This window comes from Globicephala melas, chromosome 3, assembly GCF_963455315.2.
Source record: "Globicephala melas chromosome 3, mGloMel1.2, whole genome shotgun sequence".
Lineage (NCBI taxonomy): Eukaryota > Metazoa > Chordata > Mammalia > Artiodactyla > Delphinidae > Globicephala > Globicephala melas.
Genome location: NC_083316.1, coordinates 153,393,252 through 153,421,056, shown reverse-complemented (window position 1 = coordinate 153,421,056; position 27,805 = coordinate 153,393,252). Strand labels below are relative to the sequence as shown.

At 44.5% G+C, this 27,805-nt stretch overlaps 1 protein-coding gene across 2 annotated transcripts in view; it reads right to left on the bottom strand.

Annotated features, from left to right (window-relative positions):
* Window positions 1-376: 376 nt before the first annotated feature.
* Window positions 377-27,805, bottom strand: part of GFPT2 (glutamine-fructose-6-phosphate transaminase 2) — a 45,518-nt gene continuing 18,089 nt past the window's right edge. For both annotated transcript variants that reach the window (XM_030844745.2, XM_070045286.1), the window contains 15 exons: window positions 26,281-26,339; window positions 25,479-25,613; window positions 23,122-23,183; window positions 20,683-20,762; window positions 20,128-20,245; window positions 13,860-14,023; window positions 12,326-12,421; window positions 12,149-12,246; window positions 11,742-11,862; window positions 8,942-9,099; window positions 8,677-8,791; window positions 5,830-5,957; window positions 3,659-3,826; window positions 2,478-2,639; window positions 377-1,252 (listed from right to left, as the gene is read on the bottom strand). In XM_030844745.2, coding sequence (XP_030700605.1) covers window positions 1,208-1,252; window positions 2,478-2,639; window positions 3,659-3,826; window positions 5,830-5,957; window positions 8,677-8,791; window positions 8,942-9,099; window positions 11,742-11,862; window positions 12,149-12,246; window positions 12,326-12,421; window positions 13,860-14,023; window positions 20,128-20,245; window positions 20,683-20,762; window positions 23,122-23,183; window positions 25,479-25,613; window positions 26,281-26,339 — 1,709 coding nt within the window. In that variant the 3' untranslated portion in view covers window positions 377-1,207. The remainder of the gene's footprint in view (window positions 1,253-2,477; window positions 2,640-3,658; window positions 3,827-5,829; window positions 5,958-8,676; window positions 8,792-8,941; window positions 9,100-11,741; window positions 11,863-12,148; window positions 12,247-12,325; window positions 12,422-13,859; window positions 14,024-20,127; window positions 20,246-20,682; window positions 20,763-23,121; window positions 23,184-25,478; window positions 25,614-26,280; window positions 26,340-27,805) is intronic.

Here is a 27,805-nt window from a genome sequence, read left to right as displayed (position 1 = left end):
CTCCAACTCTACAAGAATTCTGTCTCTGGCTTTCTATCTTCCTGCCTGATTCTATTAATAAAATTGGTGACTTTATAGGCTTACTGGGGGAAAAAAGTACAAATTTGAGTTTCACCTCTGTATGCTTCATTCAGGCTCTGGGCAACCCCCTCCAACAGCTATTCAGTGGATTCTCATTCCAAAGTCCCAAATCTCCTGCATTTTGTTCCATTCTGTTAAAATAGTGCTCATTTTCATCCTAGAAGCACATAGGTCACGGGTGTGGCTACCAACAAACAGGGCTGCCCCCACGAGACACTGCTGAGTTTGTTTTGAGGAGCCCTCAAAAGCATGCGAAAAGAATGAGAATAACAAAAATCCACACGCACAAGACAAAAAAATTGTACTGTATTTATTGTCTTAAAATTGCATAGTACTTTGATTGTGCATGCTTTTAAATAGAGGGCAAGTTAGCCCTCTTGAAACTACTCTCTTGCATGGGATTTTTCAGGCTGTTTTACTATGGGCAGGAGCAGGGACCAAAATACTGCCTGATCTTAAAAAGAACCATGATCAGAGAGAAGTTGTCGGAGAGATTTAGATGAGAAGACACTGATGAAGGGAGTTGAGATTTGACAGGACTTATAAGAGGCATAGGAAGATGGTGGGAGGGGGCTTCCCTGAAGTCAGGGGACAGGACTCAGGAGCAGCCAAGAGAGGATGGGAAAGGAGAAAGGAGTCCAGAGGGGCAATGCCTGGTGCTCAAATCTGAGATGAATGCTTCCTGCCAGGACCCTGGGTGCACTGGGTAGCCTGAGGGTATGGTCTGGGCGTTACCTTGGCTACAGAAAGCCACATACTAGAAAAATAACTTAAAAGCTATACAATTGTCATTATAAATATTTTGTCTTTAAAACTAACTAGTGTTGGTTAAAAAAGGTTCACAGTTACTCTGAAGAGAGCTGTATCTCTATTGCACGGTATTGGAAAAGTCCACTCAGATCCCATGTGTAAACAATGATTCCCTTCTCCTCTGGCAACTTCAGGACACAGAGAAACACTATCTGCTGTAAGCAAAGCACTTGGGTACAAGGCACGTCAAAGCTGTCAAGCTCTACTGGAATCTACTCAGAACACGCAGAATGCCAGCTTTTCTTCCCACTTGATGTCACTGGGAAAGGTCTTAAATCAGATTAAAGGTGGTGATGGTCTTCTCACACTCTTGTTCTCATTCCACGGTTACAGACTTGGCCAGATTTCTGGGGAAGTCAACCTAAAATGACAGAAAGTAGCTGCTCAGGACCCCACAAGTCTCAGCAACACACTGTGTTTATAAAGCCTACTCTCAGAGTACTTGACGACAAGGAGACAGGTGTTCCTGGGCACCTCCAACCATGAGCTCCTTGAGACCTGCATCTTGGAAGCAGTTCCTTATTCCAGAAACTTCACTGAACTGTACAATGTTTAGTTTATGCAATAAATATTTATGGGGCACCTGTGTCACGCAGTGTTAACACTATTAAAAGGATATGATTCATGCTATTACAAACAGCTAGCTCAATTTGTACTGTTAAAAATTCACTTTTCTTGGAAGTAGATGCACTAAATTATTGGTTAAGGGTGGGGACTGGGAAGGAAATGTGACTGAGGATGGTTGATAAAGTAGCCTTCAACTTTATCTACAGGGTCTTATTTCATTTACAATAACATTAAAAAAGGGAAGAAACAAAAATGACAAAATGTTGGCAAATGTCAATGCTGGATGGTATATATACCATCGGATGTTTGTTATATTGTTTTTGGTATTGATATATATTTTTTAAAGCTTCTCAAAATTGTAGTAAAACTATTTCTTTGCACACATACTTTCTGGTGAGATCATAAACTGGTTCTTTTCTGGAACAGAAATCGACAATATAGGAGTTCCAAAATGTTGAATGATTTGCTAGACTGAGGATAAATCTTCTAATGTGGGAGGAAGATGTATATACAAAGATAATTCACTGCAATTGTTATTTATGCAGATATTCCAAAAAATTAGAAACAGTTTAAATAATAGAAGACCGGTTAAGTAATTGTTAAAATCTGTGTTGTAAGACTGCAGTGGAATATTGTGCAATGATCAAGTGTTGCTTACAAGTTCAAGATGTGAGAAAATATTTGTAATATGTTAAAAAGGAAGTTATAAAAGTTCATCCTTGATATTATCTCAAAAAAATCTTTAAAAATGCACAGGCACAAGGAAAAGACTGGAATAAAATATTAAATTTGCTAATTAACATTGCCTCTGGGTGAGAAGCTTATGGTTTAATATGGCCTTCATACATCTTGCAGTTCCCATCTTGTTTTCAGGGGGTATAAGTTACTTTAAAAACAGTTATTTTAAATGTAAATATTTCTCTTATGAATTTTTATGCCAAATAAGTATTTAAGAACCAAATGGAACTCTGGGTTATGTCTCTCCCCTTTGCTGGGTGATGTGCAATTTTTAGACGTACGTCATATCCTCGGAGTACAGCCAGGTGGAAGGAGAGGAGCTGTAGTGGAATCACACTCAGGATGCCCTGGAGGCAGTCCACGGTGTGGGGCAGCTCGATTGTTTTATATGCAAACTTGGAACTTTCAGTGTCGTCCTTGGAGCACAGTATGATTGGGCGACCCTAAGACAGAGAAATGTGATCACAAGATGCAGATCATCTCTGAAAGAAGCAATCCCTCACACACAGCAGAGTTTCTGAGATAAACATATTGCAATCATAACAGTGATCTTTTGCTTTTGCTGGAGTTATGGATGAGGTGATGTATCCGATTTGTGTAAAGGACAAAGAGTTTGGAGGCTTTTTTGGTGAGGTTCGTATTCTTCCCTGGTAGGGGGTCACCTCCTGCTGCGTTCATGCAGCACCCATTTGTGAGTGGCTCCAATGTGCTTTGCAAAGAGCAGGAGCTCTTACCCCTTACTCCAGGGGCTCATAGTCAAGTGGTAAGAAAACAAAAATGTAAATAAGCAAACCGATAAATAACAATGAATTTCAGATAAAAGCCACCTGGGCGGTAAAACCCCGTAACATGCTTGGGAGACAGTGGTGAGGTCCGAGGAGCTCTCTAAAAAGGAGACATTTGTATTGAGACCTGAATGATGAGAGGCCAACTCCCCGAAGAAGTGTGGGAAGAATGTTCGGGGCAGAGAGAGCAGCCTGTGTTCTACAAGTTCTAGCGAATTATTGAAACTGAGGGGGTGGTGGGAATTCCTGAATTTGGATCCAGTTGGTCAGAAGTGTGGGTGGCCTAGGAAACCCAAAGATTGTAGCTAGTGGCTGAAGTGAGGGCGGTCTTGTGGAGGACAGTGCCCTTCACCTGTGAAATCTGACTAACTCTGGGTGGCCAATATCAGAACTATCCCCAGGGCTCTCCACCAGACCTCCTCTGGTCTCCATGCCTGGGATCCAGGACCCCTCTGGGCAATCTGGATCACTGGGCCTCACCTAAGAGCTTCTGTGGGCATGGCCGCAGGCTGGCCAGTCCCTTTCTGAATGTGCACCACACATGAGGGGCCCCAGGAGAGAGTGTGTGCTCACGCCTACTCCCCAGCAGGAACACCCATAGCTGGTGCCGGCAGACGGTGGGTGAGGCGGGCATGTGTGGAAGAGAACAGGAGGCATGTGTGGCAGAGAGCCCTCACCTGGCGGGCTGTGACCTGTTGCAGGGCATTCTGGCATTTGGCAAAGCAAGGATCCTTCATGATGACCATGATGACGGGCATCTGCTTGTCAATCAGCGCCAGGGGTCCGTGCTTCAGCTCCCCAGCTAGGATGCCTTCTGAGTGCATGTAGGTTATCTCTTTAATTTTCTGGGGAAACACGAGGTGGGATCATTGTCACACTGAGAAGACAGGGAGCAGATCAGCCAGAGGGGAGAAAGGGGAGGCGGGAAGGAATGATTCCAGGAAGCAGGGAGCTGAGGGCCAAGAGGCAGATGGACACATGGAGCGGTCAACAGCACTGAGGGCAGCCGAAAAGGCCAGGGCCAGGGGAGAGGGCTGGCTGCTGTCCAGAGCATGCACAAAGCCCAGCACACAGCCTGTGAACCCAGACCAGCTCTGGGACACAGTCACCCGCCTTGGATGGACAAGTCAGTGTCAATCTAGCTTTCCCCCTTCCCCTCTGTAGCCAGCCACATGGCCTCCCTAACAGTTATAATTTGTAATGATGGCATTTTATTCTACACCTTCATTCAATTATCTGATTAATCACTCCCCCAATTCTAGATCATTAATAACTTCCAAAGGGTTGCTCCAACTTAACTATCAAGCAAAATCACACACACACTGGGGTGTTAATGGAGTTTTCCCCCTATGTTTAGAGAGACACATTTTTTTTCAGTTACCATTAAACCCATGTCATTGAACTGGTGAGAGTGTTGAAGAAAACATTTCTCAACTCCCTAGAACTATTTATTTGGGTCAGGGAAACATTGTCAGGAGTGTGGCTCCATCCTGGATGCCGCAGACGGCTGAAGTGCTGGTACCCAAGTCACCACAGAGGGGCCACTGACTTGTGCCAGCAGCAGCGTAAAAGCTTCTTTCTTTCCCCCAAGACTAACTTGGAGACACAGCTGAATACTCATCTTTCACCAGCACACTCAGGAGCTGCAGCTGAGCACCCCACACCAGATGGCAGAGGCACGGGGCTGGGGCGCCAAAAGTGTGCCCCACCGAGGCATTGCCTCTATTACCCTTGAGAAGCAGTGTGCCTGGCCTCTCACTTCCTTTGACAGGGGTCAGAATATCCACTGGAAGGATGTGGGAGTTGAATCTCACTGCAGTCAGGCAATTCATGGCTTGTACCCCACACCCACTCCCCACTTCCTGTAATACTGTGAATGTTTCCCACAACTGGCATCGTTCTTCCAAATGGGGGTGGTGGTGGGGAGCAGCCACTTGTTCCCACGGGGAGAGAAGGGCAGCCAAGCTGAGTTATAGATGATACCCATGTGTGGGTACCAAATGCTGCCTCACCCTCCCCTCCCCTAGCACAATGCCCTGCCCTCCTTCCTGCTGGTTTCTCGGGGTGTCTCCTGTGACAGTCTCCCATTTACCTTGCTTGTTGATCCATAAACAGCAGGTGGATAGTGAGTAAAGGGCAAGCACTAGGCTCGGGTCCCTGGACATCACTTCCCACCCTCTCAGTAGCCCTGTGGTCCTGGCATCTTACCCCTACTCCAACGGCTTTCTCTCAAGCCGGTATGGATCTTTATAGCTGCAGTGGGCAAAACAGCCAATCACTGATATAAAAAATACAGGAATTTCAATGCTCATTCCTGAAGGATCCCGGCTCCCCTTGGAAGTTTGAGGAGTAAGAGGGACACTCTACAGAGACCCAACCCTGCAACTCTGGTCTGCCCAAATCCTCCCATGCAGACTGCTTGTGGCAGTGGAAAAAAGCAAAGTCCAAATGGACCTGATTTCGAATCTTAGGCTGATCACTTCCACTATGTAATTTTGAGCAAGATGAATTTTTTGGAGGCTCAGTTTGCTCCTGGGTAAAATGTAAACAATAACTTCCAGCCTCTCAGAAGATACTGATGAGGTAAGAATGAGCTATTCCAGATGGAGCCTGGTGCAGGTTGACACCTCAGGGGCTCTCATAAGGTTGCCCTGCCCCTTTTGTCTTCAGGAGATCAGGAGCCCTCATCTCCGTGTGGCCAGAGCTAGAATACCTGGTCAGTGAGCGAAACCCTCCCCTCCCCTAGCACAATGCTCTGCCCTCCTTCCTGCTGGTTTCTTGGGGTGTCTCCCATGCCTGCCATCATGCAGGGGCCAGTGGAGGTGGGGGTTGGTCAGAGGGGGCTCACCAAGGCTCCTTCCAGGCACGTGGCATAGTTATAGCCCCGCCCCATGACCAGGAGCGACCTCTGTGTGTAGAGCTCCAGGGCCAGGTCGTGGATCTTCTCATCCAGTGACAACACTTCCTTGATCAGCTCTAAGTGAAGCACATAGCAGAGGGGGAGAGCCAGTCACACCAATTATAAAACAAGATTCACAAAGAAAAGTCATGGTGTATAAGACAAGGTTTTAGAACTCACATCACTTACACACTTGCCTTCCTTGTATTAGTTTCAAAGGACTTTAAATGTAGATTATGGGAAATAGTTTGTGTTATCGGCCAGGATTTTATTGTGATGGTGATTCGTATTTGTGTTTATACTTTCCTGAGCACATAAGTAAGTAGGGAAGTGTTCTAGCTCCATTTTACAGGCAAGGCAACAGAGGTTCAGAGAGGCTAAATCCCCAGCTGACCAGCCACACAGCTGACACTCCATACTAATGCCCCTCATCTGGGCCACATGCCATGTCTGGAAACAAAGCCAGTGTAGGTTGGACCAGCACTTCTCAAATTTTTTGGTCTCAGGACTCCCTTACGCTCTTAACATTTACTGTGAATTTCTAAAAACCTTTATTTTTGTGGGTTATAGCTATCAATATTTACCAGAATAGAAGCTGAGAAAATTAAAGATACTTATTCATTCATTTAAAAATAATAATAAACCCATGAAATGAAAAAAATCAGTGAGAAGAGTGGCACTATTTTACATTTTTGCAAATCTTTAATGCCTGACTTTTTCATAAAAGACAGATTCTCCTATCTGCTTCCCCATTCAATCTGTTGTGATATGTTTTTTGGTTGAAGTACAGGAAGAAAATCTGGCCTCACAGAGATTTGTAGTTGGAGAAAGAAGGCATATTTAAACAACTTTTTCAAATAATTGTGAATGTTCTTTGATAGTACACCAAACTTAAGAAGTGACAATTTCTTAAAAGGGTAGGTGCAAATGTGGAATCTGAGATCATATCAACAAACTTTTCCTACCTTGTTACATTAAAATGTATTTGTCTATCTTGCACTTACCTAAATGGGTCTTTTACATGTGCATAATTTTATAACACTGCATTGGCCATTTGCAAAATATTGGTTCACTGAGTTACCCAAATCTTCTAAAAATGGACACATTTCATTATAAAATATTTTTTTAAAAAGTCATATTTGTTAAAATCACTGTGATCTCATCAGAGATGTTTCTGAGTATTGGGAGGAGGTCAAACTCGAGCTGACAGCTACAAGTATTCCAGATCATGTTTCGGTTGAAAGCTCGAAGGTTATCATTAGCAACAAAAACTGTTATCAGGGGCTTCCCTGGTGGCGCAGTGGTTGAGAGTCCGCCTGCCGATGCAGGGGACACAGGTTTGTGCCCCGGTCTGGGAAGATCCCACATGCCGCGGAGCAGCTGGGCCTGTGAACCATGGCCACTGAGCCTGCGCGTCCGGAGCCTGTGCTCCGCAACGAAAAAAAAAAACAAAAAAAACCCCCAAAAAACTGTTATCAGTTGTTTTTCTCAAAGTGTCAGGATAACTTGGTTCACTTTTGAGAAAATGTCTGCCAAGTACCAACTCAGCTTGTTAATCAATCATAGGGCGTTTTTCTCTGGAACAACCTCAGGGTGCTGCATACCTTCCATTTGTCACGTAGAATATTAAAAAGTGTTGCAGTTTAATAAGACTAATGCATTTTACCATATCATCAAAGACATTCCTAAGTGAAGCTATGTGCATTTCTGTCACGGGAATAGTGTGATGCCTCTGCCTTGAAATGTGCTAAAGTGCCAGCGGCGGCCATCATTGCCTTTGCAGATGTTCACACAGAGAGAAAGGCAAAAGCATCTTATTCACTATAAATAACATATTACTAAGAAAATAGTTTTGACTGAAAGGGACCCCAGGACCTTTGGGTTTACATCTTGGTAACTGCCTAGCAGAATAGAGTCCTGTTTTTGCAGGATTATTATCTGGCTTAAAGTTAAGAAAGTTTTTCTTGTCAATAAATTTTCAGCATGTTGTCTTGGTCAGATTCAGACCCCTAGAGCTTGTATGGTTACATGGTGGCTTTCCCTCACTGCCTTCTCTGAGGTTTGCCCTTGGTTCCAGAATAAAGTCTGGTGAGACTGTGAAGGAGCAGTTTGGGCCAGGAAGAGGTGTGAGGCCATTCACTCCTTCTTATGTATTTCCTGAGCAACTACTGAATGTCTGCCCTGGCTGGACACCTGGCATCCAGCAGTGACTCTGACAGACACGGTTGTGTGCTCACTGAGCAGACACGGTTGGGGAAGACAAGCCAATTCACAGGAGGACAGGTAATTTCAGATCATGGTATGTGCTATAAAGAAAAGAAATGGGCTAATGTTTTTTAGAGAGATGGGCAGGGGATTAGTGCCCCTATTAGGGTGGCCAGGGAGGGTCCCGGAGGTGACATTTGAGCTGAGACTTGGGTAATGGGAGGCGTCAGTCATATGAAGAGCTGGAGGAAGAGGGTTTTGGTAGAGGAAAGAGCCAGTGCAAAAGCCCTGTGGTGGAAAGAGCTTGGCATTGCTGAGGATCAGAAGGTCAGTGAGGCAGCTCAGGGAGGGGGAGGGAGCTCGATGAGGTCAGAGGCACAGGGGCCCAGAGTGCAGGGCTCCGTGGCCTGGTGACAAGTGCGGACTTTAATCTTGGCCCAGTGGGGGCTGCTTCAGGGATTCAGTGGTAAGTAAAAGTTTTGAGGAGAAGGGAATGATTAACAGCATTGTTTATGGGAGAGAGTCAAGTAAGAGAGCAGCCAGGAACAGTCCACAGGATTTGATAATGAGCAGTTTAGCTCTGGAACATACCAGGTAAAGATCTCAGGCCATGGATGATCTCTCGCCTTCTGTTTTGTAGTGAAATGCGGTCTTCGGACATCATCAAACCAAACATCACCAGGGAGATGAACTGACTGGTGTAAGCCTGAGGACAAAACAGTGGTGCTAGCAGAGCCGGGGTGATGTACATGTGGTGACCACTCAAGACGAGACAGATTCCTGGGCTCCCCTCTTGGCCCCCTGTCCACCCACCCAGCAGAGGCCCTCCTGCGGGTGCCCACATGGCTCCTTCTACCTTGGTGCTGGCCACGCCGATCTCCGGTCCTGCATTGATGTGGACTCCGCAGTCAGTCTCTCGGGAGATGGAGCTGCCCACAGTGTTGGTGACACCCACGGTCAGGGCCCGGCGGTCCTTACAGTAGCGCAGTGCCAGGAGAGTGTCTGCGGTTTCACCTGCCACACAGGTCCTTCTTTTCAGCTCACAGGTATGTGGGCTCTGCCAGCCTTAACCCCGAGCCCCCAACTCATTTACTTCTGGCCCTTAGGCAGAAATTGATGTCCAGACACAGTTGGTGTGTGCTCAGAAAGGAAAATGCATGCTCAACAATTTTTCTGGTTGATTCTTTTTTTTTTTTTTAATGTAAGATGCTCTTTATTCAAGGGCTATGAATACCAAAAACACAGTTAGCACTTAGATCTTGAAAAAGGAGAGTTCTTTAGGTTTAAAAGTAAATAGGAAAATAAAACATTCATAGGGATTTGAATTTGAAGGTTGAAATTAATTTATCACTTCTCATTTTACCACTCAGTGTGAAGTGCATGTTCTAGGGGATGTTAAGACCTTTCTCATGAAAGTTGGTAAACTGTTCAACTGGATGGGGCCTCCATGTGGGGACCCTGACAGCACAGACATATGGGAGTCACTCGATCACTTGGGTGTTTAGTAATGCAATTAATGTGGTTCATTGTGATCATTTATGTAACTAGAAGATGAAAGCTGATTAGTAAGTGGAACTAATTTGGAAGGAATTTATTAAAAGTTTGTTCATGATTAAGTGTTGAATAGAACATTTAAGTTCTACAATTGATGTTTTCATGAAAAATATGTGAGATTATTTTTTCTAAAAATGGTTCAAGATTCTCTTGTCCCAGCTCTTCTCTAATCTAATTTCTCTTGAATATTAAGACAGAGTGGTTTATAAATACTTCTCCACTTTCTCACTTCCCATTTCCTATTCAACACACTACAGCCTGGCCTTGTGCCCTGGTTGATTCTCAGATTCACGATTTTGCTACTATTTATGTGGCGAGTGCTTGCTCATCCACTGTCTCACTGAACTCTCATGACAACTCTGTAGGGGGCATCATCCCCATTTCCCCTTGAGGATGAGGTACTCAGAGATGGAGCAAATCAATGCCTCACTCACTCAAGGCCAAGTAGCTGTGGGTGATAGTGTGGGCCTGGCTCCCAGTGCCCTTTCTCGGACTCTAAACTGCCTTATTCAGAATGGGCTGAGATTTAAGTTAAAAAGCAAGAATGCCCCTAAATGGTGTTTCTCAAACAGATCTTGTTTTAAAGGAAAACATTTCTTGTCCTAGTGTGTACTCAAATTATTTTTATAAAAAAGCTTAAATAGGTTCATGCACAAACCAGCACAAACTTCCTATGTTTGTAAGTCCTAAAGAACTCAAGCTAAATTAAATATGATCCAGAACATAAAACCAAACATTCAATGTTCACAGAGCCACACTCTTGGCTGTGCTGTCCTAACTTCTCTGCAGTGCAGGCTGGTGCTACTATGGCCCAATTCTCCTCTCCTGTTTCTGCTCAGACTTGCGTCTAGTGAACTGGGGTGCTACAAGGCCTTCCCTTAGCACCTATGGGAGCAAGGGAGCTCTATCTTCATGGGGTGCTCTATCTTCATCGGCAACATCCCCATTTTTGATACAGTTAAAAAAATTTAATGTAAAGGGGTGAACAAAGTGAAACTTTAAACCCCTTCTATGAAGTCACTCAGGAGGTGCCACTGCATTATTTTCACATTAAAACCACTTCTGTTCTTTGGTTAGTGGCTTCCACCAATTCATGAAACATTTTTAGGCTCTGATGGGATTGTAAACCCAAAGGTAACAGTGGCAACTGAAGTCAGAGGGCAGCACCTGGGTACGAGGTGGTCAGCTAGATGGTGGCTGTGTCTGTGTTAGTTTTTCTTAGCTTGTTACTGAAATGGAAATGGTATTGAAACTTCATAATGAAAGCAGTATAAAAAGATATTAGGGTATTGCTGTTAATGCTTCAATTGCGATAATGACATCGGTGTTATATTTTTTCTTTTATCATTTAGAGATACGTTCTGCAATATTTATGGATGAAATAACATGATGTCTGAGACTGACTTTAAAATAACACAGTGAAGGGGAGGGGTTAAAGTAGATATGATGACACAAGATGGGTGAGTTATTCCATAACATAACTGCTGAGCCTAGGTGCTTCTTTATGCAAGTCTCTCTTTTATAAAAGTTTGGGATTTTCCATAATTCAGTGTATAAAAATCCTCCTAGAGCTCATGGGGACTCCAAGCATATGGCTATGGATCATCTCCCTGACCCTCCGTCCTGCCTTGAGCTGGAGCAAACACCCAAGCCTAGTGTTAGAATGCCGCCCAGGCAGGGTTTCCTGAGCTGAGGGCAGCCTGGGCTCTCTACACCTGAGTAGTGTCTCTCCATGCCTCGCACTGTTGGGTTGCGTGAGCACTGTGTGGTGCCCACACAGTTCTTGAAGTGACTCTCAACTAGCAGAATTAAACTTTCCTCTAATTTAAACCCAGCACACATTTCTGAGTATCTCGGTGAGTGGTCCCTTAAGTCCTGGACTTGGAACAGCAGGAGGAGGGAGAACCTGGCTGCATGGCCCTCCCCATAAAACGGGACAGTAGCTGATGGCTCTGAGGGTTGAATGACCCTGGGCATGAGAGAGTGTGGCACATGGTCTATGTGCAGAGAACTTCATGGGATGAAGGAGGGAGGGAGCTGCATGGTGTGTCACTGAGAGGACAGAGCCCTGAGATGAACTAGTGAAAACCTGTAACCCTTACCTGACTGGCTTATGAAAAAGCAAACGTCATCCCTGAACACAGGTGTGTTCCTGTCCAGAAAATCACTAGCAAGTTCAACCATCACCGGGAGCTCGGTCAGTTCCTCCAAAACTTGCCGCGTCTGAAGCCAACAAGAATGGGGACTAAAGTCAGTCATGAACAGTACAGGGACAAAGGTGGCTGGGCTTCTAAGACAGTTGATGAAATGGAACCTCTGCGTCCAGGTGAGCAGGGAACTTCAGGCATTCACAGGCCAAACTGCTGGAGAAATGGCTCCATGCCAGTTCTCGTACTGGCTCATGGCACCAAATTTGGAAGGCCAAATGCATGACAGCATTTAAGACTCATCTTGTCCTAGCCAACACTGCCTCCCAGGCACTATCAAGGGCCCAGCATGTTGCACTTACGGCCACAGCAGCATGGTAGCTAGTTCCACAGCCAATCACAATGAGCCGGCGACATCGTCTGATCTCCTTCAAGTGGTCCTTCAAGCCGCCCAGAAGCACTGCAGGACACATGCAGTGTGTTAATGCTGACATGACACAGGGATTGTGCATTGGCCCAGGGCTCGGACGAGGGATTACCTGTGTTGGTCTCAAAATTCACCCGACCTCTCATGGTATTGAAAACTGATTCTGGCTGTTCAAATATCTCCTTCTGCATAAATGCACTGAAGTTACCTGGTCAAACAAACATCAACAGGATGTCAATTTTAATGTTGTTACACTTTCACTGCTTAGCTTTTAATCAAGAAGAACAGTTGTTATGCAGTTAGTCACAGTGACACATGTAAAGGCTACTGCAGATTACAAAAGGTGTCTCCAGGTATTGTCCCACCTGATACTCATGGTGACAAGCCAGATAAGGTATGATTATTATCTTCAATGTGCGTATCAGACCCTGCAACTTGAGGGAGGGAGGGATGTAAGTAACAAATGCATGGCTGGCCTTCCTGGGCCACGCTCCTCTTAACAAGGCCAGAGGAAAGTAAAATGTTTTACTTCCTAACACCCACCTACTAAGGGAAGTACAAATTAAGCGAGCCTAAGGAAATAGGCAATTTTTTTTAAACCAAATTCCCTCCTATACACTGTATTAAAACAAAAAACCAAAAATCTTTTTAGCCACATATTTCTAGGGCTCTGATGTGAATGAAACCGGATGACATCTAAGACCCCCGACGGGTGCTGTGCCTGATGCCTGTCGACAGGTGTCCACAGACAAGGCGGGAGTGTCCTCTGGGATACACACACGCATGATGCCAAGCATCACAGTGTCCCTGTCTGCTGCCCTCGGCAGAGAACTTGTAGAAAGAGTGCCACGAAGCAAACAGAGCAAGTGAGGAGGGGTCGGGCCATTGCAGATATGGCTCAGGGAAGGCCTCTCTGAGGGGGTGACGTTTCAGGAGAGATGATCAAAAGGAGCTGGTCCTGTGCGAAGCTGAGTGAGTGTGATGACCCCCAGGGGAGTAAGCACTCCGCCTGTCTGAGTAACAGTGAGGCAGCCAGGGCGGGCAGGGAGGGGCACAGTGGAGAAGGGTTGTGCAAGGTGGGGCCAGGCTGTGTGTGGATGGCTGTGGGCTGTGGCAGGGAGTGTGGGTTTTATGCTGAGAACAGTGGGAAGCCATTGGAGGGCTTTACACAGCATGATAAGAGGGTATGATTCACGTTCTTAAACGTTTACCCAGGCTGCCCTGTGGAGAGGAGGGTGTAGGGAGACAAGTGTGGGTGCAGGAAGATAGACTCCCCTCACAAGGAGAAAGTAGTCCACAGTCCCCCGTTACTGCAGGCCTCTCATCCAGAGAAGAAATGATGCCTGGGGTGTAGGAATGTGTCCCAGAGAATCTGTAAAGGGAGGTAGTTGATGGACTGGGGTCAGTTCAAGCAGGGAGACCTGGTGCCGGGGCATGGTCAGAAGCCCCTTTGGAGTAGCCAGGCCAGGTGCCCCACATTCCCTGAGATGTATGAACCACAGACCACCTGCAGCCCCACTCCGGTGCTCACAGCAGGCAGGAAGGCTGTAGTGCCCACCCATGACAGGGCAGAGAGTCTCAGGAGCTCCCCCACAGAGCACCTGCCCCATGAGGCTGCTGCACAGGGACCCTCAGAGGACACCTGCCTTTCATGATTTGCTGCAATTCCATCTGCAAGGTCTGTATGGCTCGAGATGGGTCATCACTAGCCGAACGCTTGACCCGGTGAATAGAGAGTTTCCCATCAGCCACTGCAGCAATGTCATCATCCTCAAGGAAGATGACCCGGTTGGTGTGTTCTATGATAGCGCTGGAGCAAGGAAAATATGGGTGTCAGAGATGGGGCCTGTCCTTGACAGTTACAAGATGTGGGTCCATATCAGTAACACTGAATAGCATTTTAGGATATGGCATATAAACATTGATTCATACCTCCCGCCCCTCCCCTCCACCCAGAATTATTTTGAAGCCAGTCCAGACATCAAATCATGTGTAAACATTTTAGCTTATAGCTCTAAAAGACAAGGATTATTTTTCACCCTACTACAATACCATTATCACATCTAAGAGCAATAGTTTTTCCTTCATATCATCAAGTATCCAGTATGTTCAATTTTCCCCAGTAATCTCATAGATGTCCTTTTATAATTGCTTTCCTCGAATCAGGATCCAAACAATGTCACCTTTGGAGAATGCTCAGGAACCAACACATTCTGAATAATAAAGGGAAAGAATGAAACATTTATCTTGCCTTTCCAAATGACCTTTCAGAATAACCACAGTTTATGAAGGCAAGTTTCTCTTTATAGGAGAAATATAGCTAATAAAGAAGGAATGATAGAATTATAATAATCAACTTACGAATTCCTAATCATTAATAGCCCTAATCAAGGTCCATCAGTGGCTACTGAAATGAAGAAATGAAAAGCTAAGAGCAGCTTTATAATGGATGGATAAGGCTTCTGATCTTTGAACCCCCTGATCAATTTTAACAGTACTACAAAAAGACAATGAGACATAGTGCCTCCTGATGGAAGGACACACTACCTATTAAATAGTCTTGCCAGAAAAAAAAAAAAAGCAAACCTGAAGATCAAGCTTCTAGACACCTATAAACTTCTGTTTGCAGGAAATACGGTGAACAGAAGAACATGGAGGAGGCACTCAACAAAATCCATATAGTGGGAAACTCATTAGGACAGATGACTCCTTTTCTTACACACACACACACACACAAAGCAAGAAAAAGCGGGGGGACTTAAAAGCAAACTATAAGATCTATCCACTAATGAAATGTGCAGTCATTGTGTTTATTTTTATAGTAACTTTCTCTGTGTGGAAATAAGAATTTTTCCCTTGAGATGGAAACAGAAAGTTTCTTTTAAAAATAAAATTGTTAGAAAAGTTGGTAAATGAAAAAGAAAGTTAGGTAATCAATAGTACAGGTGGTACATAGATATGGTAAAAACCATGAAGGTGGTACCTGAAGGACCATGGGAGAAAAAAACCCTCATTCTACCAAGTGCTACACCGACATGTGCCCTGTGCAGAAAAAGGAGCATTTAAAACTCCTGATGCAAAGTTAAAAAGAGAAATAATCAAGTTCTATGGTTCTAAGAGAGGTGTCTCCAGATCCTAGGGAAGAAAGACAAAGAAGGATGGAAAGCCACTGCACTGGAAAAAATATTTTAAACAATATACATTCTTTGAATAAAAAGCAGAAAACACAGGCAACAAGAGGAAGAAGTAAAAACGGCCCGATTCAATCTCCAGTAGATAAATGCTACTTACAAGTATTGTCCTTCAGACAGTGCTTAATACGTGTGTTTGTATTCACCTGTGTGTGTACATCTGCATGTTTAAATATAATTACTTGTTTTAATTTACAGAATGGATGGCAGTCATCAAAATTACTGGCCCAGGAATTAGACCTGAGGTGGAATCCTCATCCCTGTCTCTTACCAGCCTCTGCCCTCAGGCAACACAGACATGACCCCTCTGAGCCCATCTCGGGTTCCTCTGCTTTAAACTGGGAGATGACCCCTGTGCCTTCACCAGAGGTTTGTTGTGATTATTAAATGGGATAGTCTTGGTGAAGCCCTCAGCACAGTGCCCAGCCATAAGTGCACAGCAATGCTGGCCACTGTTGTCACGAGAGCTCTATGTGCCTTCGTACCTGAAACGGTCACCTTGGTCACTCTTATTTTTCAATATATGCTTTTTCATCTACACACAATACATTATAGAATCACTTTATTAAGTTCCAAAAACCTAAACAAACAAAATAATGTCAAGGATTTTAATTATAGCATCGAATTTACAGATTAAGAAGTCAATATCTTTAAAAATAATTTTTAATTATTAAATTAACTTTAAACCAATTAACGTTTTCAGAATAATATTAAGGCTTCCTACCAAGGAATGTGGAATCTCTCCCTTTATTCAAATCTCTTCTTATTTCTCATGGTAAATTTCTGTAGTCTTCCCCAAACAGGTTCTTGGACTATTTTTATTTAAATTTATTTTAAGGGATTAAAACTTTTTTTTCAGCTCTGGTAAATAGATTACTTTTTTAGTTCAACAAAAGTTTGCTGAGAGCCTACTGTGCCAGTCACTTGTGGAGACATGAGGGGGAACAGGGTAGATATGGTCCCCTACCACCCACCTCACTGAGCTGACAGCAAAGTGACAACTGCTGGAATGTCGAATTTCTATACCTTTATACTCTGACCAGCCACAAGTATAACTTCTAACAGCCTTTCAAGTGGATTTTTTTTTTTTTTTTTTTTTTGCGGTACGCGGGCCTCTCACTGTTGTGGCCTCTCCCGTTGCGGAGCACAGGCTCCAGACGCGCAGGCTCAGCGGCCATGGCTCATGGGCCCAGCCGCTCCGAGCATGTGGGGTCTTCCCGGACCGGGGCACGAACCCGTGCCCCCTGCATCGGCAGGCAGACTCTCAACCAAAGAACGCTTAGCTTATTTTTTTTTTTTTTGCAGTACGCGGGCCTCTCACTGCTGCGGCCTCTCCCATTGCGGAGCACAGGCTCCAGACGCGCAGGCTCAGCATCCATGGCCCACGGGCCTAGCCGCTCCACGGCATGTGGGATCTTCCCGGACCGGGGCACGAACCTGTGTCCTCTGCATCTGCAGGCGGACTCTCAACCACAGCGCCACCAGGGAAGCCCTGGATTTTCAAAGTATATAATTGTATTGCCTACAAATAATTCTTTAATCTCCTTTCAAGCATTTGTCTTTTTTTTTTTTTGAGAAACATCTACCATACTTCATTGAATATAAGGTAACATTGATTTTTTTTTTTTACATAACAATTTTTCAATTTAATCAAATCTCATTTTTATAAGTAACTACTTCACAACAAGTTAACATGCTAAGGCAACATCAATAGATGAAAAAAGGTAGTCCCTGGCCCCAAGGAATGTTGCCCAGGAGAAGACAGAGATATGTAAAAAATACAATACAGTGTAGCGAGTGCAACAATCAGGCATGCAGAAGTGCAAGGGTAGCAAAAAGAAGCATGTGATCACAACACTAAAAAGAAGTCTGCACAAAAGACATAATATGTAAACTGAGTTTTGAAAAATGAAGTGGGTTTCCCAGATGCCCCATAGGGAGAAAGGAATTCTTGGAGGAGGGAAAAGCATAATTCAATTCGTATAATCCTAGAAGTGAAGTAGTCTATGGCAGGAGAAATGATTGGACACAGGCGTCATGAATACTTGTATGTCTGCATTTTACCAAGTCCATTCTAAAGGAAACTTTGAGGATCAACTCGGGGGTGGGGGGCCACAGGGGGACAGAACTAGTCATTCTTGTAAGAAACACTGGAACCAGTTTCTACCAGCCCACCAAAAAAACTACTTCAAAGGCAACATGGTATCACAGAAAGGGCTTGTTTTTAGTTCATTAGGCCTCACTTAAAATTCTGATTCCACAATGCACTTGCTTTGGGATCTTGAACAACACTCATAACCTCTGCAAATTTCGGTATAGTAAGTTTATGTGATTACCTTCATCTGTAATATCCCTGCATTGCAATCTTAATGGAAACTCAAGTTCAGGTCAAAGACAAGTTTCTCTGTGACTTCTCCTCTAAATTTTTTTTTTAAGTCTTTATTGGAGTATAATTGCTTTATAATGGTGTGTTAGTTTCTGCTTTATAACAAAGTGAATCAGTTATACATATACATATGTTCCCATATCTCTTCCTTCTTGCATCTCCCTCCCTCCCACCCTCCCTATCACACCCCTCTAGGTGGTCACAAACCACTGAGCTGATCTCCCTGTGCTATGCGGCTGCTTCCCACTAGCTATCTATTTTACGTTTGGTAGTCCATGCCACTCTCTCACTTTGTCACAGCTCACCCTTCCCCCTCCCCATATCCTCAAGTCCATTCTCTAGTAGGTCTGTGTCTTTATTCCCATCTTACCCCTAGGTTCTTCATGACCTTTTTTTTTTCTTAGATTCCATATATATGTGTTAGCATATGGTATTTGTTTTTCTCTTTCTGACTTACTTCACTCTGTATCACAGACTCTAGGTCCATCCACCTCACTACAAATAACTCAGTTTCGTTTCTTTTTATGGCTGAGTAATATTCCATTGTATATATGTGCCACATCTTCTTTATCCATTCATCCAATGATGGACACTTAGGTTGTTTCCATCTCCGGGCTATTGTAAATAGAGCTGCAGTGAACATTTTGGTACATAACTCTTTTTGAATTATGGTTTTCTCAGGGTATATGCCCAGTAGTGGGATTGCTGGGTCATATGGTAATTCTATTTTTAGTTTTTTAAGGAACCTCCATACTGTTCTCCATAGTGGCTGTATCAATTTACATTCCCACCAACAGTGCAAGAGTGTTCCCTTTTCGTCACACCCTCTCCAGCATTTATTGCTTCTAGATTTTTTGATGATGGCCATTCTGACTGGTGTGAGATGATATCTCATTGTAGTTTTGATTTGCATTTCTCTAATGATTAATGATGTTGAGCATTCTTTCATGTGTTTGTTGGCAATCTGTATATCTTCTTTGGAGAAATGTCTGTTTAGGTCTTCTGCCCATTTTTGGATTGGGCTGTTTGTTTTTTTGTTATTGAGCTGCATGAGCTGCTTGTAAATTTTGGCGATTAATCCTTTGTCAGTTGCTTCATTTGCAAATATTTTCTCCCATTCTGAGGGTTGTCTTTTTGTCTTGTTTATGGTTTCCTTTGCTGTGAAAAAGCTTTTAAGTTTCATTAGGTCCCATTTGTTTATTTTTGTTTTTATTTCCATTTCTCTAGGAAGTGGGTCAAAAAGGATCTTGCTGTGATTTATGTCATAGAGTGGTAACATTGATCTTAAGATCATGATTATTTTATATACTTCTAAGAAGTATATAAAAACTGTAGCAAATTATAATTCCCAGATGCCACTTACAGATGCTAAAATCTATAGAATAATTGCATGTCCTAGAATCATTGAAATAATATTAGCTTCTCATTGAAATGGTGCCCTAAGGAACACAGTTTGGGAAATGCTGACCTTTCGTATCAGCATTAAGTACAATGCTGGCTGTGGGCTGAAACAGGCCTTGCAGCCTGGGCTGTAGGTTCCTGTTACTTCACGTGTCCCAGGAGACCTCACCTGGTGTCCTCCCTGCTTCACAGCAAGGCCTTACCAGAGGCTGGTGGGAAAGAGGCATAATAAAGGTTTGGATAAAGGAGGTAGTAATGGTGGTGTTTATGGTGGTTTTCTATTTCAACTAGCAGGAAAGTGTTTTGGTCTTTTCTAAGTGTATGTGTGTGTATACATCTTTTGTACTAAAATGGGCATGAAGCCTACTTTCTCAAATTTCAGAATTACTGTTTGGTGTATTGATGAGAACATGGACTTTGGACCAAAACCCTCAATCTTGGCTCTGTCTTTTATGAATGGTCAGACTCTGGCAAAGGCAGGCAAGGTTCAGGAAGGACCAAAGGTCTGGAGACACTTGCCCCATCTAAAGGGAGCAGACTTTGAATGGCCCCAAAGAGGGTTGGGGGAGCAGTCTGGTGTGCTCAGATCTGCTCGTTTTTTAGAAAAGCTAGAAATTCAGATTTTTATGGGAAATTTCCCAGTTTTAAAATGTTGGCAACTAATTCCTTTATTCTGTACAGGCCCAAAACATTGTGTAGATCAGTAGACCTTGCCTTTGGCCACCAGGGCTGCTGATGACAGCCATGTAAAAAGTGCTCAGTGGGCAAGGATTCCCTCAGGAGGGCCACCGAGAGCTGAAATCTACCATCACCGCTTCGCCTTGCTGACCCTTGAGAAAACAGCTCAAACGGGGGAGTAAGTAAGAAATGGGGGTGTTTAGCCAGTCATTATTGATTACATCATCCTAGGAAAGACAGGAAACAAGGTGTAGCTACCTTGCATCAGAAGCAAAGAAGAATTCCACTGCTTTATCGCCTACAGCATGAAGGCAGGTCGAGCTGTCCAGCCTCTTCATCCTTGTTTTACAGATATTCTTCACATTCTCAATATTGCCTAGCAAATGAAGGAAAGGATCACAAATCCCATTAGACTATTTTCTTGGAACAACACGAAGAAGCCAATTTCCCCTTTGAATATGTGTGGGAGAAATGGGCAATTTTTAGCTTTGGCTGCATCAGCCAAATTGTGTAAAAGATCCCCAAATAGTAAGAGCACTGAATCGGCTATGAACAAAACAAACCAAATCAACACTCCAATCAGGGCACAGGTGCCTTTATATAACAGAACCACAGCAGCAGCTCCCTCAACTTGGGTATGTGCTTGAAAATATCCACAAGAAAAAGCTTTTGAAAAAATGGAGCCAAGTCCCAGTTGCAGGAAAACCTTTTGGACCTGGCCCTAGCAGAGTGAAGGAAGGCATCCTGCCTCTGAGGGGAGCTGCTGGCACCAGAACAGTGCTGCGCTGTTCAAGTCCTTCTCGAGAAACTTACGTGTCCTGTATAAGATGGGGATCTGTTCTGTGGAGAGTTTATATTTGCTCCTCACTCCAATGAGCAGGGGGCTGCCTCTCCTGTAGGGACAAGAGGGAATCGAGTTACCCATTGCCTTGACACCCTGGGCCTGGCTGGATGTCCTCTGAGCACTGAAGAGAGGGTCCCCGCATCTAGCCCTCTCCCCAGTGCAAAGTGCTCCCAAGACATGCCAAAGTTTGTCCCAGAATTTATAGAGCCACTAATTATAGACATTTTAGAAAAGTAAAGCTTTACTGCTTCTTCACACTATCTTCTTCTGCAAACTAGTAATAACATGGTAATAGATTTTAAAAGGAGTTTCAAAATTTGATAGGGACCAACTGGCATTTTATAATTCTCTGATTTGAAAGACTTAAATTCCAAATGGTAAATTAGTTCCTGTCCCAGAAAAAAATAAAATCATAATATATTCACATAATTTCCTGCCTAGATACTATGACAGTCTGGTCCACAGGTGCATTCTCAATGGCTCCCCAGTGTCTTCACAATAAAGCCTGCAACCACAGGGCAACCTAGATCCTGCAGAGCTGGGCCTCTGCCCACCTCCCCACTCCCCACCAGCTCTCGAGTTTCATAGGGCAGTGACCCTACAATCTTGTTTGCTCTTGTCACCCATGCCTGGTACACAAAAGGTGTCAGTAAGCACACACTGAGACTAGAAGAGCCTCAAGTCCCACCAGTGCCCCTCCCTATCACCATCCTGGCCTAACTGCAGATCCCTAAAGCGCCACAATCACTCTGGGCTCCTTGTCTTTGCTCACGCTGGTTTCTCTGCCTACCTTCCCCAGGCTGACACCTGCTTCCCCTTAGGCCCCCCGTGCACTGCCTCCCAACCCCCATCACAGAGCATCACCATCTTCTGCCCTGCTCTGTCCTCCTGCACAACTGTCCAGTCCTTAAGTCAGGGGTCCCCAACCCCTGGGCCACAGTATCGATCCGTGGCCTATTAGGAACCAGGCCACAGAGCAGGAGGTGAGTGGTGGGTGGGCAAGTGAGCGAAGCTTCATCTATATTTACAGCCGCTCCCCATTGCTTGCATTACTGCCTGAGCTCTGCCTCCTGTCAGATCAGCAGTGGCATTAGATTCTCATAGGAGCACAAACCCTACTATGAACTGCACATGCGAGGGATCTAGGTTGCCCACTCCTTATGAGAATCTAATGCCTGATGATCTGAGGTGGAGCTGAGGCAGTGATGCTAGCACTGGGGAGTGGCTGCAAATACAGATCATCATTAGCAGAGAGGTTTGACTGCACAGAGACTGTAATAAAACAACTGCTAGAGACTCATATCAAAATCCTATTGGTCACACAGAAACGAAGACCCAACACAGCCATAAATAAACAAATAAATTTAAAAAAACAAAACAAAACAAAAAAACCCTATTGGTGACTGGCAAGCAAAAACAAGCTCAGGGCTCCCACTGATTCTGCATTATGGTGAGTTGTATAATTATTTCATTATATATTACAATGTAATAATAATAGAAATAAAATGCACAATAAATGTAATGTGCTTGAATCATCCCGAAACCATCCCCCCGCCACTGGTCCGTGGAAAAACTGTCTTCCATGAAACTGGTCCCTGGTGCCAAAAATGTTGGGGACTGCTACCTTAAGGGTAGGACCAGGTTGGGTGTCACTAGGTCCCCAGGGCTCAGCACACAGTAAATACTCAACAAATATTAGTTGGATGGATGGATAGATAGATGGGTAGATAGATGGTCAGATTGATTGATGGATGGATAGACAGATGGATAGTTAGATGGACAGATAAATGGGTAGATAGACAAATGAGTGGATGGACAGATGGACAGATGGGTGGATAATCCACCCATCTGAATATAATATTATAGGATGGCACTCACATGCCCACTTGTGTGAATCCACACATTGCTGGGGGCCACAGGGCTCTAACAGAAGGACATGTGGGCTGACCCAGGCCCTCTCAGCTGATTCCTGGATCACACCTGGCATGAAGGTGATGAAGCTTGAGCTCTTGGCCTTCAAGGCCTCTTCTTTACTGGATTCAAATCAACATTCATTTTTGTTCCTAATTTCATGTTCATAATTTTGCATGCTTTTTCTAAAGGGAATCTCTGAAGTTGACCTGAAACCTGGACCTGCCCTTGCTATACAACTTTATTTTTAGTTTGAATTTGTTGTCAATTTCTAAAAAAAAGTCTAGAGATTTCAAATAAAAATCCAACTTTCTAGTTTCTCTTTAAAAAAATCAGAAGCTCCAGCCACAGAGCTGGTGGGGTACATTCTCTGTGGCTAAGCCACAGTTGTCCCTTAGATAGAGTGAGCACCTTCTGTTTTGCCAGAGGCCCTTGTGCCTCAAGCTAAGTGATTTTATTTTATTTGTTACTGGAAATGTCAATGAGTTCTGCCTCACCTTGTGGCCACGGCTTCTCCGGGGTAGTGGATGCTCTTGAAAACCAATGCAAATGCGCCTTCCTGAAAAGACGGGAAAGGAGAGTGAGGAACAACTTACTCTGGCTAAGCTAGGTTGCTGCAGCTCAGCCCACTACCCCAGACAGCTCTCCCTGGGAGCCTCTTCACTGCGGGCAGTCCTGGGGTCACTCACTCAGGGTGCTGAATGTAGGACAGCTTGCGCAGGGTGATGTCAGGAGGGGAAAGTGAAACAGGCAGTACCACAGTCAAGTATCAAAGACCAGAACTTGTGGATTTCATTGTAAGCAATATAAACCTCCCTGTCCAGGACCACAAGGAACAGTTCCCAGCTCTGTGATGACCTGGGTGGACTGCTGCAGTTAGAACCTCAGGAAATGAGAACCATAGTCAGGGGTCCTGCCCTGGGCCTCAGGGATGGTGCCTACTCAGGGAGCAATTGTGAGGATTAAAGGGGCTAATCCACGACCTAAGTTTAGCTCAACACACGTTAGTGTCTGGGTTCAAATCATGGCTCCACCCCTTAACTGGGCAATCACTGCAGCCTTCTTTGTGTCTCATGGTGAATGGAAATGAGAATAGTCCTACCTTGTATGGCTTCTGTGAGCTAATGCATTTTAAATGCTTAGAACAGTGCCTGACATATAGAGACACATCAGAAGTATGAGTTGTTACAATTATTTCTATGGCAACGACTGCCATTTGTGCTCTGTGCCTCAGCTTGTTGGTTTGTGCAAACCAGAGTTACAATATAGTTCTCCTAACTCAAGACTCCAAACGCTCTTCCTATTTAAAAGTTCAATGCAAAATTCTCTCCAACATTCTGACCATCCTGTACTAATCATGACCCTACTTGACTTTATGTACAGCCAGCTATAATCTGGATTTACAAGGTTTGGAAAACTTGGCAGACCTCATGGCCTCATGCTATGGCCAGTTTGCCAACTCAGTAACACAACCAGAGAGACCCCAGGGCCAGCATCTCCAGGTCCCTAAGGGCCTTTCAAACTGCCCAAAATGAAGGGGCTTTAGACAGAACCTGAGGAGCCTGACATTCACCCTGCTGGTTTTGTCAGCAATGAAGTAGGACTAAATAGAAAAACTCTTCCCGTTCTCTGCCAAAAAGAGCCCTGTGTTGCTTCAGATAAATCACTGAAGTTTAAAAGTGCCATCACTGAGAGACATTCCCAAAATTTAAAATTACAAATGGAAAAGAGAAAGTACTATGCTGCAAAACTATATTGGTTTACTGTATATTAGTTATGGGACAGGCTTTTATTTATAAATATGTCCTCTAAATTAAGGTCCCCCAAAATGGGAGTCATAGGGCAAAGGGTTTGACTTACTTTTAAAAAAAGACTGAAAACACCAAAGGGTCATATATTTTAAACCACAGTGTTGTACCCAAAGCAGCCTCTGACCCCAGATGTTCTAGATTCTCGGCCCTGAACAGTCTCCAAGCTGTCTCCATCTCAGGGGAGCTATTGGACAGCTTTGATGCTCAGAAGGATGGATTCTAGTAAGTCTGGAGCCCTCTCCTCCTCCCTCCACCGTCCCATGGCGGGCCTGGGTCTGCTCTACCTCCTCCTCCAACGAGGTGTCTCTCTTGGACAATCCCTCCACAATATGCCTCTTTGCAGGGACCTTGTTCCATGGGTCCAGCCCTCCGGGACATCACCAATCTCTTTCTCCCACCTGGATCATTCATTTCAGCACACAGACATGATCTGATATCTCCTACCACAAAAATACAATCCTGCCTCAGAACTGCAACCCTCTCCCTTCACTGGGCCATTTCTTTGCACCCTTCTTCTTCTACAACCAAACTTCTCAAAAGTCCACACCTGCTGTCTTTATTGCCTCTTCCTTCCTTCTAACTCCACTCAGTAAGGACTTGTGGGCATTTCTCCCACATGACGAATAACTGCTTTACTGAAACAGGAGGAAAGACTACAATTCTAAGTCTCCAACATCAGTTAAATTCATCTTGGGTATGTATGCACACAAGTCAACAATGCATACAAGTCAACTGATAAGATGACAACATGAACTGCCACAATCAAGGTCCCTTGTGCAACACACCATTGGTAGAAGCCACAGATCAGAAGGCCTATCACCATTTCAGAGATGCTAAAACAAAGCAAAGCAGTTTCTATTTGATGTTTACTACCAAAACCTCAGAACTTCTCCCAATTCTACAAGGATGTAACATTTTAAGGCCTGGCACTGTAGATGAGCCATCTTTAATCCTCAGGTACTTGGTGCAAGTTTGCCTAATAAATGTTTATAAAAACTGAAGGAATGAAGGGATGATTTAGATAAGTGAGACTTGTAACTCACCAACTGCTGAATGACTCTCTCAACCAGTGTTGAAAATGTAATGTCCTCAGTTTCTCTGTTGTCGAACACATATTTAATCAGCTTGGCGATGGTCTCTGTATCTGTTTCTGACTCAAACTCATAGCCTTTGCTTTCCTGGAATATTTGGTTGGACAGAGTGTCAGATAATGGTTGTTGTGCAATGCTGGCCTGGCCAGCTCCCTCTCCTCCCTTATGATTTGTCCTTGGAGTGACTTAAGGCAAGAACAAGGAAAACGGGGAAGGGATGAGAAATGTTTGCCTGAATCCCACAGCCTAACACAGCTGAGTCATTGTAGTCTTCCCTGAGATCATCCCGCCTCAGAAGCTTGTCCTTGCCATTAATCTGGACATTGCAAAATAACAGCAATCAGAATGATCAAATACATTGAGTCAAATCCACCCACCTCCCAACCAATACCACAACCTCTTCATACCTGAAACTCTCGCCGCCTGCATTCCCACCCCACATTCCATTTGGTGTATGAGTTGGTATGTTATTCAGTGCAGATACTTTAATAAAAAGAAGTTCATGTTCTTTTGATTCTGCTCTGACTCTGCAACGGTCTTTGAGGTAAATGAGAATGCCCTGCTCTCTCCTCCAGCAAGATCTGGGGAGGAGCCTGAGCTGGGGATGAGTTTTGGGTCTAATGTGGTGACGTGGCCAAGAGTGGACCTCAATCAGCTTCTGCCTTTTTTTCTGGAGGGAAATGAGCTGGTTGGAAAGTTTCTGGGAAAGACCAATACCACTTGACTTAGATGTTACCCAGGGGAAGTATCTTACCAGAAATTTCCTCAGGTCTTTGTAATTTGTAATGATCCCATTATGGATGACCACGAATTCTGGAAGAAAAGTTTAGTCAAGAGAGAAATGCTATGAAGAAATGAAGTTCAAGTCAGATGTGAAGAAAGACAATTTGACAGCTTGAAACCTACAAACTCTGCTCATACAGACACTTGTGTTAAGCAAACTGCATTTACAGGGATTAGAGCTGACATCTGCCATGACTGCAATTTAAACCCAAGGAAATAACACATTTCTCTTTTGATAAAAAGCATCCACCAACCTGGCCACGCACTGAGCTCTGACTTGTGGCCTACAGTAGCATGAAATAGGCTTTGGTATTTATGTCAAAAGGGATGATTAACCCTTCATTATCTATTAACTGTCTTCACAACCATCCCGTTCTCCATTGTTTTCATATCTATTGTGACTTTATTTCTTCACATTATTTTCTTAACCCTGTCACATTTTCTTTCATCTCAGCCTATTGTCTTAACTTCTCATCATTAATTTGTTTCCTAGAATCTGTGTTTTCTTTGTGAAAACTTCTTTGTGTAATTTTCATATGCAGTGTAGTTGCTGGGTATAAGTCTTCCTTAAAAGTATGCTCTGGGCTTCCCTGGTGGCACAGTGGTTGAGAGTCCGCCTGCCGATGCAGGGGATGCGGGTTCGTGCCCCAGTCCGGGAAGATCCCATATGCCGCGGAGCAGCTGGGCCTGTGGGCCATGGCTGCTGGGCCTGCGGGTCCGGAGCCTGTGCTCCGCAGCGGGAGGGGCTACAACGGTGAGAGGCCCGCCGCAAAAAAAAAAAGTATGCTCTTCAGATATCACTGATAAGTCGTTGGAGAAATTTTACAAATCTTTTCTTATTTCCCATGTTGTTTTATTTTCAATTACTCATCCTGAGTCACGGCAGGCATTTCCAAATTTGGGTGTGGGGGCAATCTCCTTGGAGCCTAGCTGCTTTGGGGACACAGAATCATTGTCTGCAGTGAAGCGGGGGTTCACCCTATCATCTCAGTGGGCAGGAGGCTGAGGTTGAGGTGGCGACATTTCAGGGCACATGGTCTCGGTACAGTGTGTTACCTCAGCCAACACTGTTGCTCCAGGGACCAGCCTCTGCATCTGGCTTGGGGTTTGGCTGGATGTATATCGTAGGTCCTCAGCACCGTGGGGTCTATTGTCCCCCTCCTGAGTGCAGGGTGCCTGATCCTGTAGTGGGGCGTCTCATGGCTCAGGGCATGGACCAGATGCAAGGAATGGTCCCCAGCAAAGAAACCTCACTACCCAAGTCTCTGACCATGTAGGTGTATGTATAGCCTGGTCCCTGTGCTATCTCTGGCTGCTCTGATGAGAGAGGTGCATGGGGCCCTCCTGTTCTCTCCGGGAGGCTTTCCTTTCCAAATCGGGCAGGGTGAGCTGCCTCCAGGCACTGCAGTGTCCACAGGGGCAAAGGACACTGACCAGGGAGGTGCTGCTCTCTCCTGTGGCCTGACTTCCAAGACAATTAATGGCAGTGAGGCGTG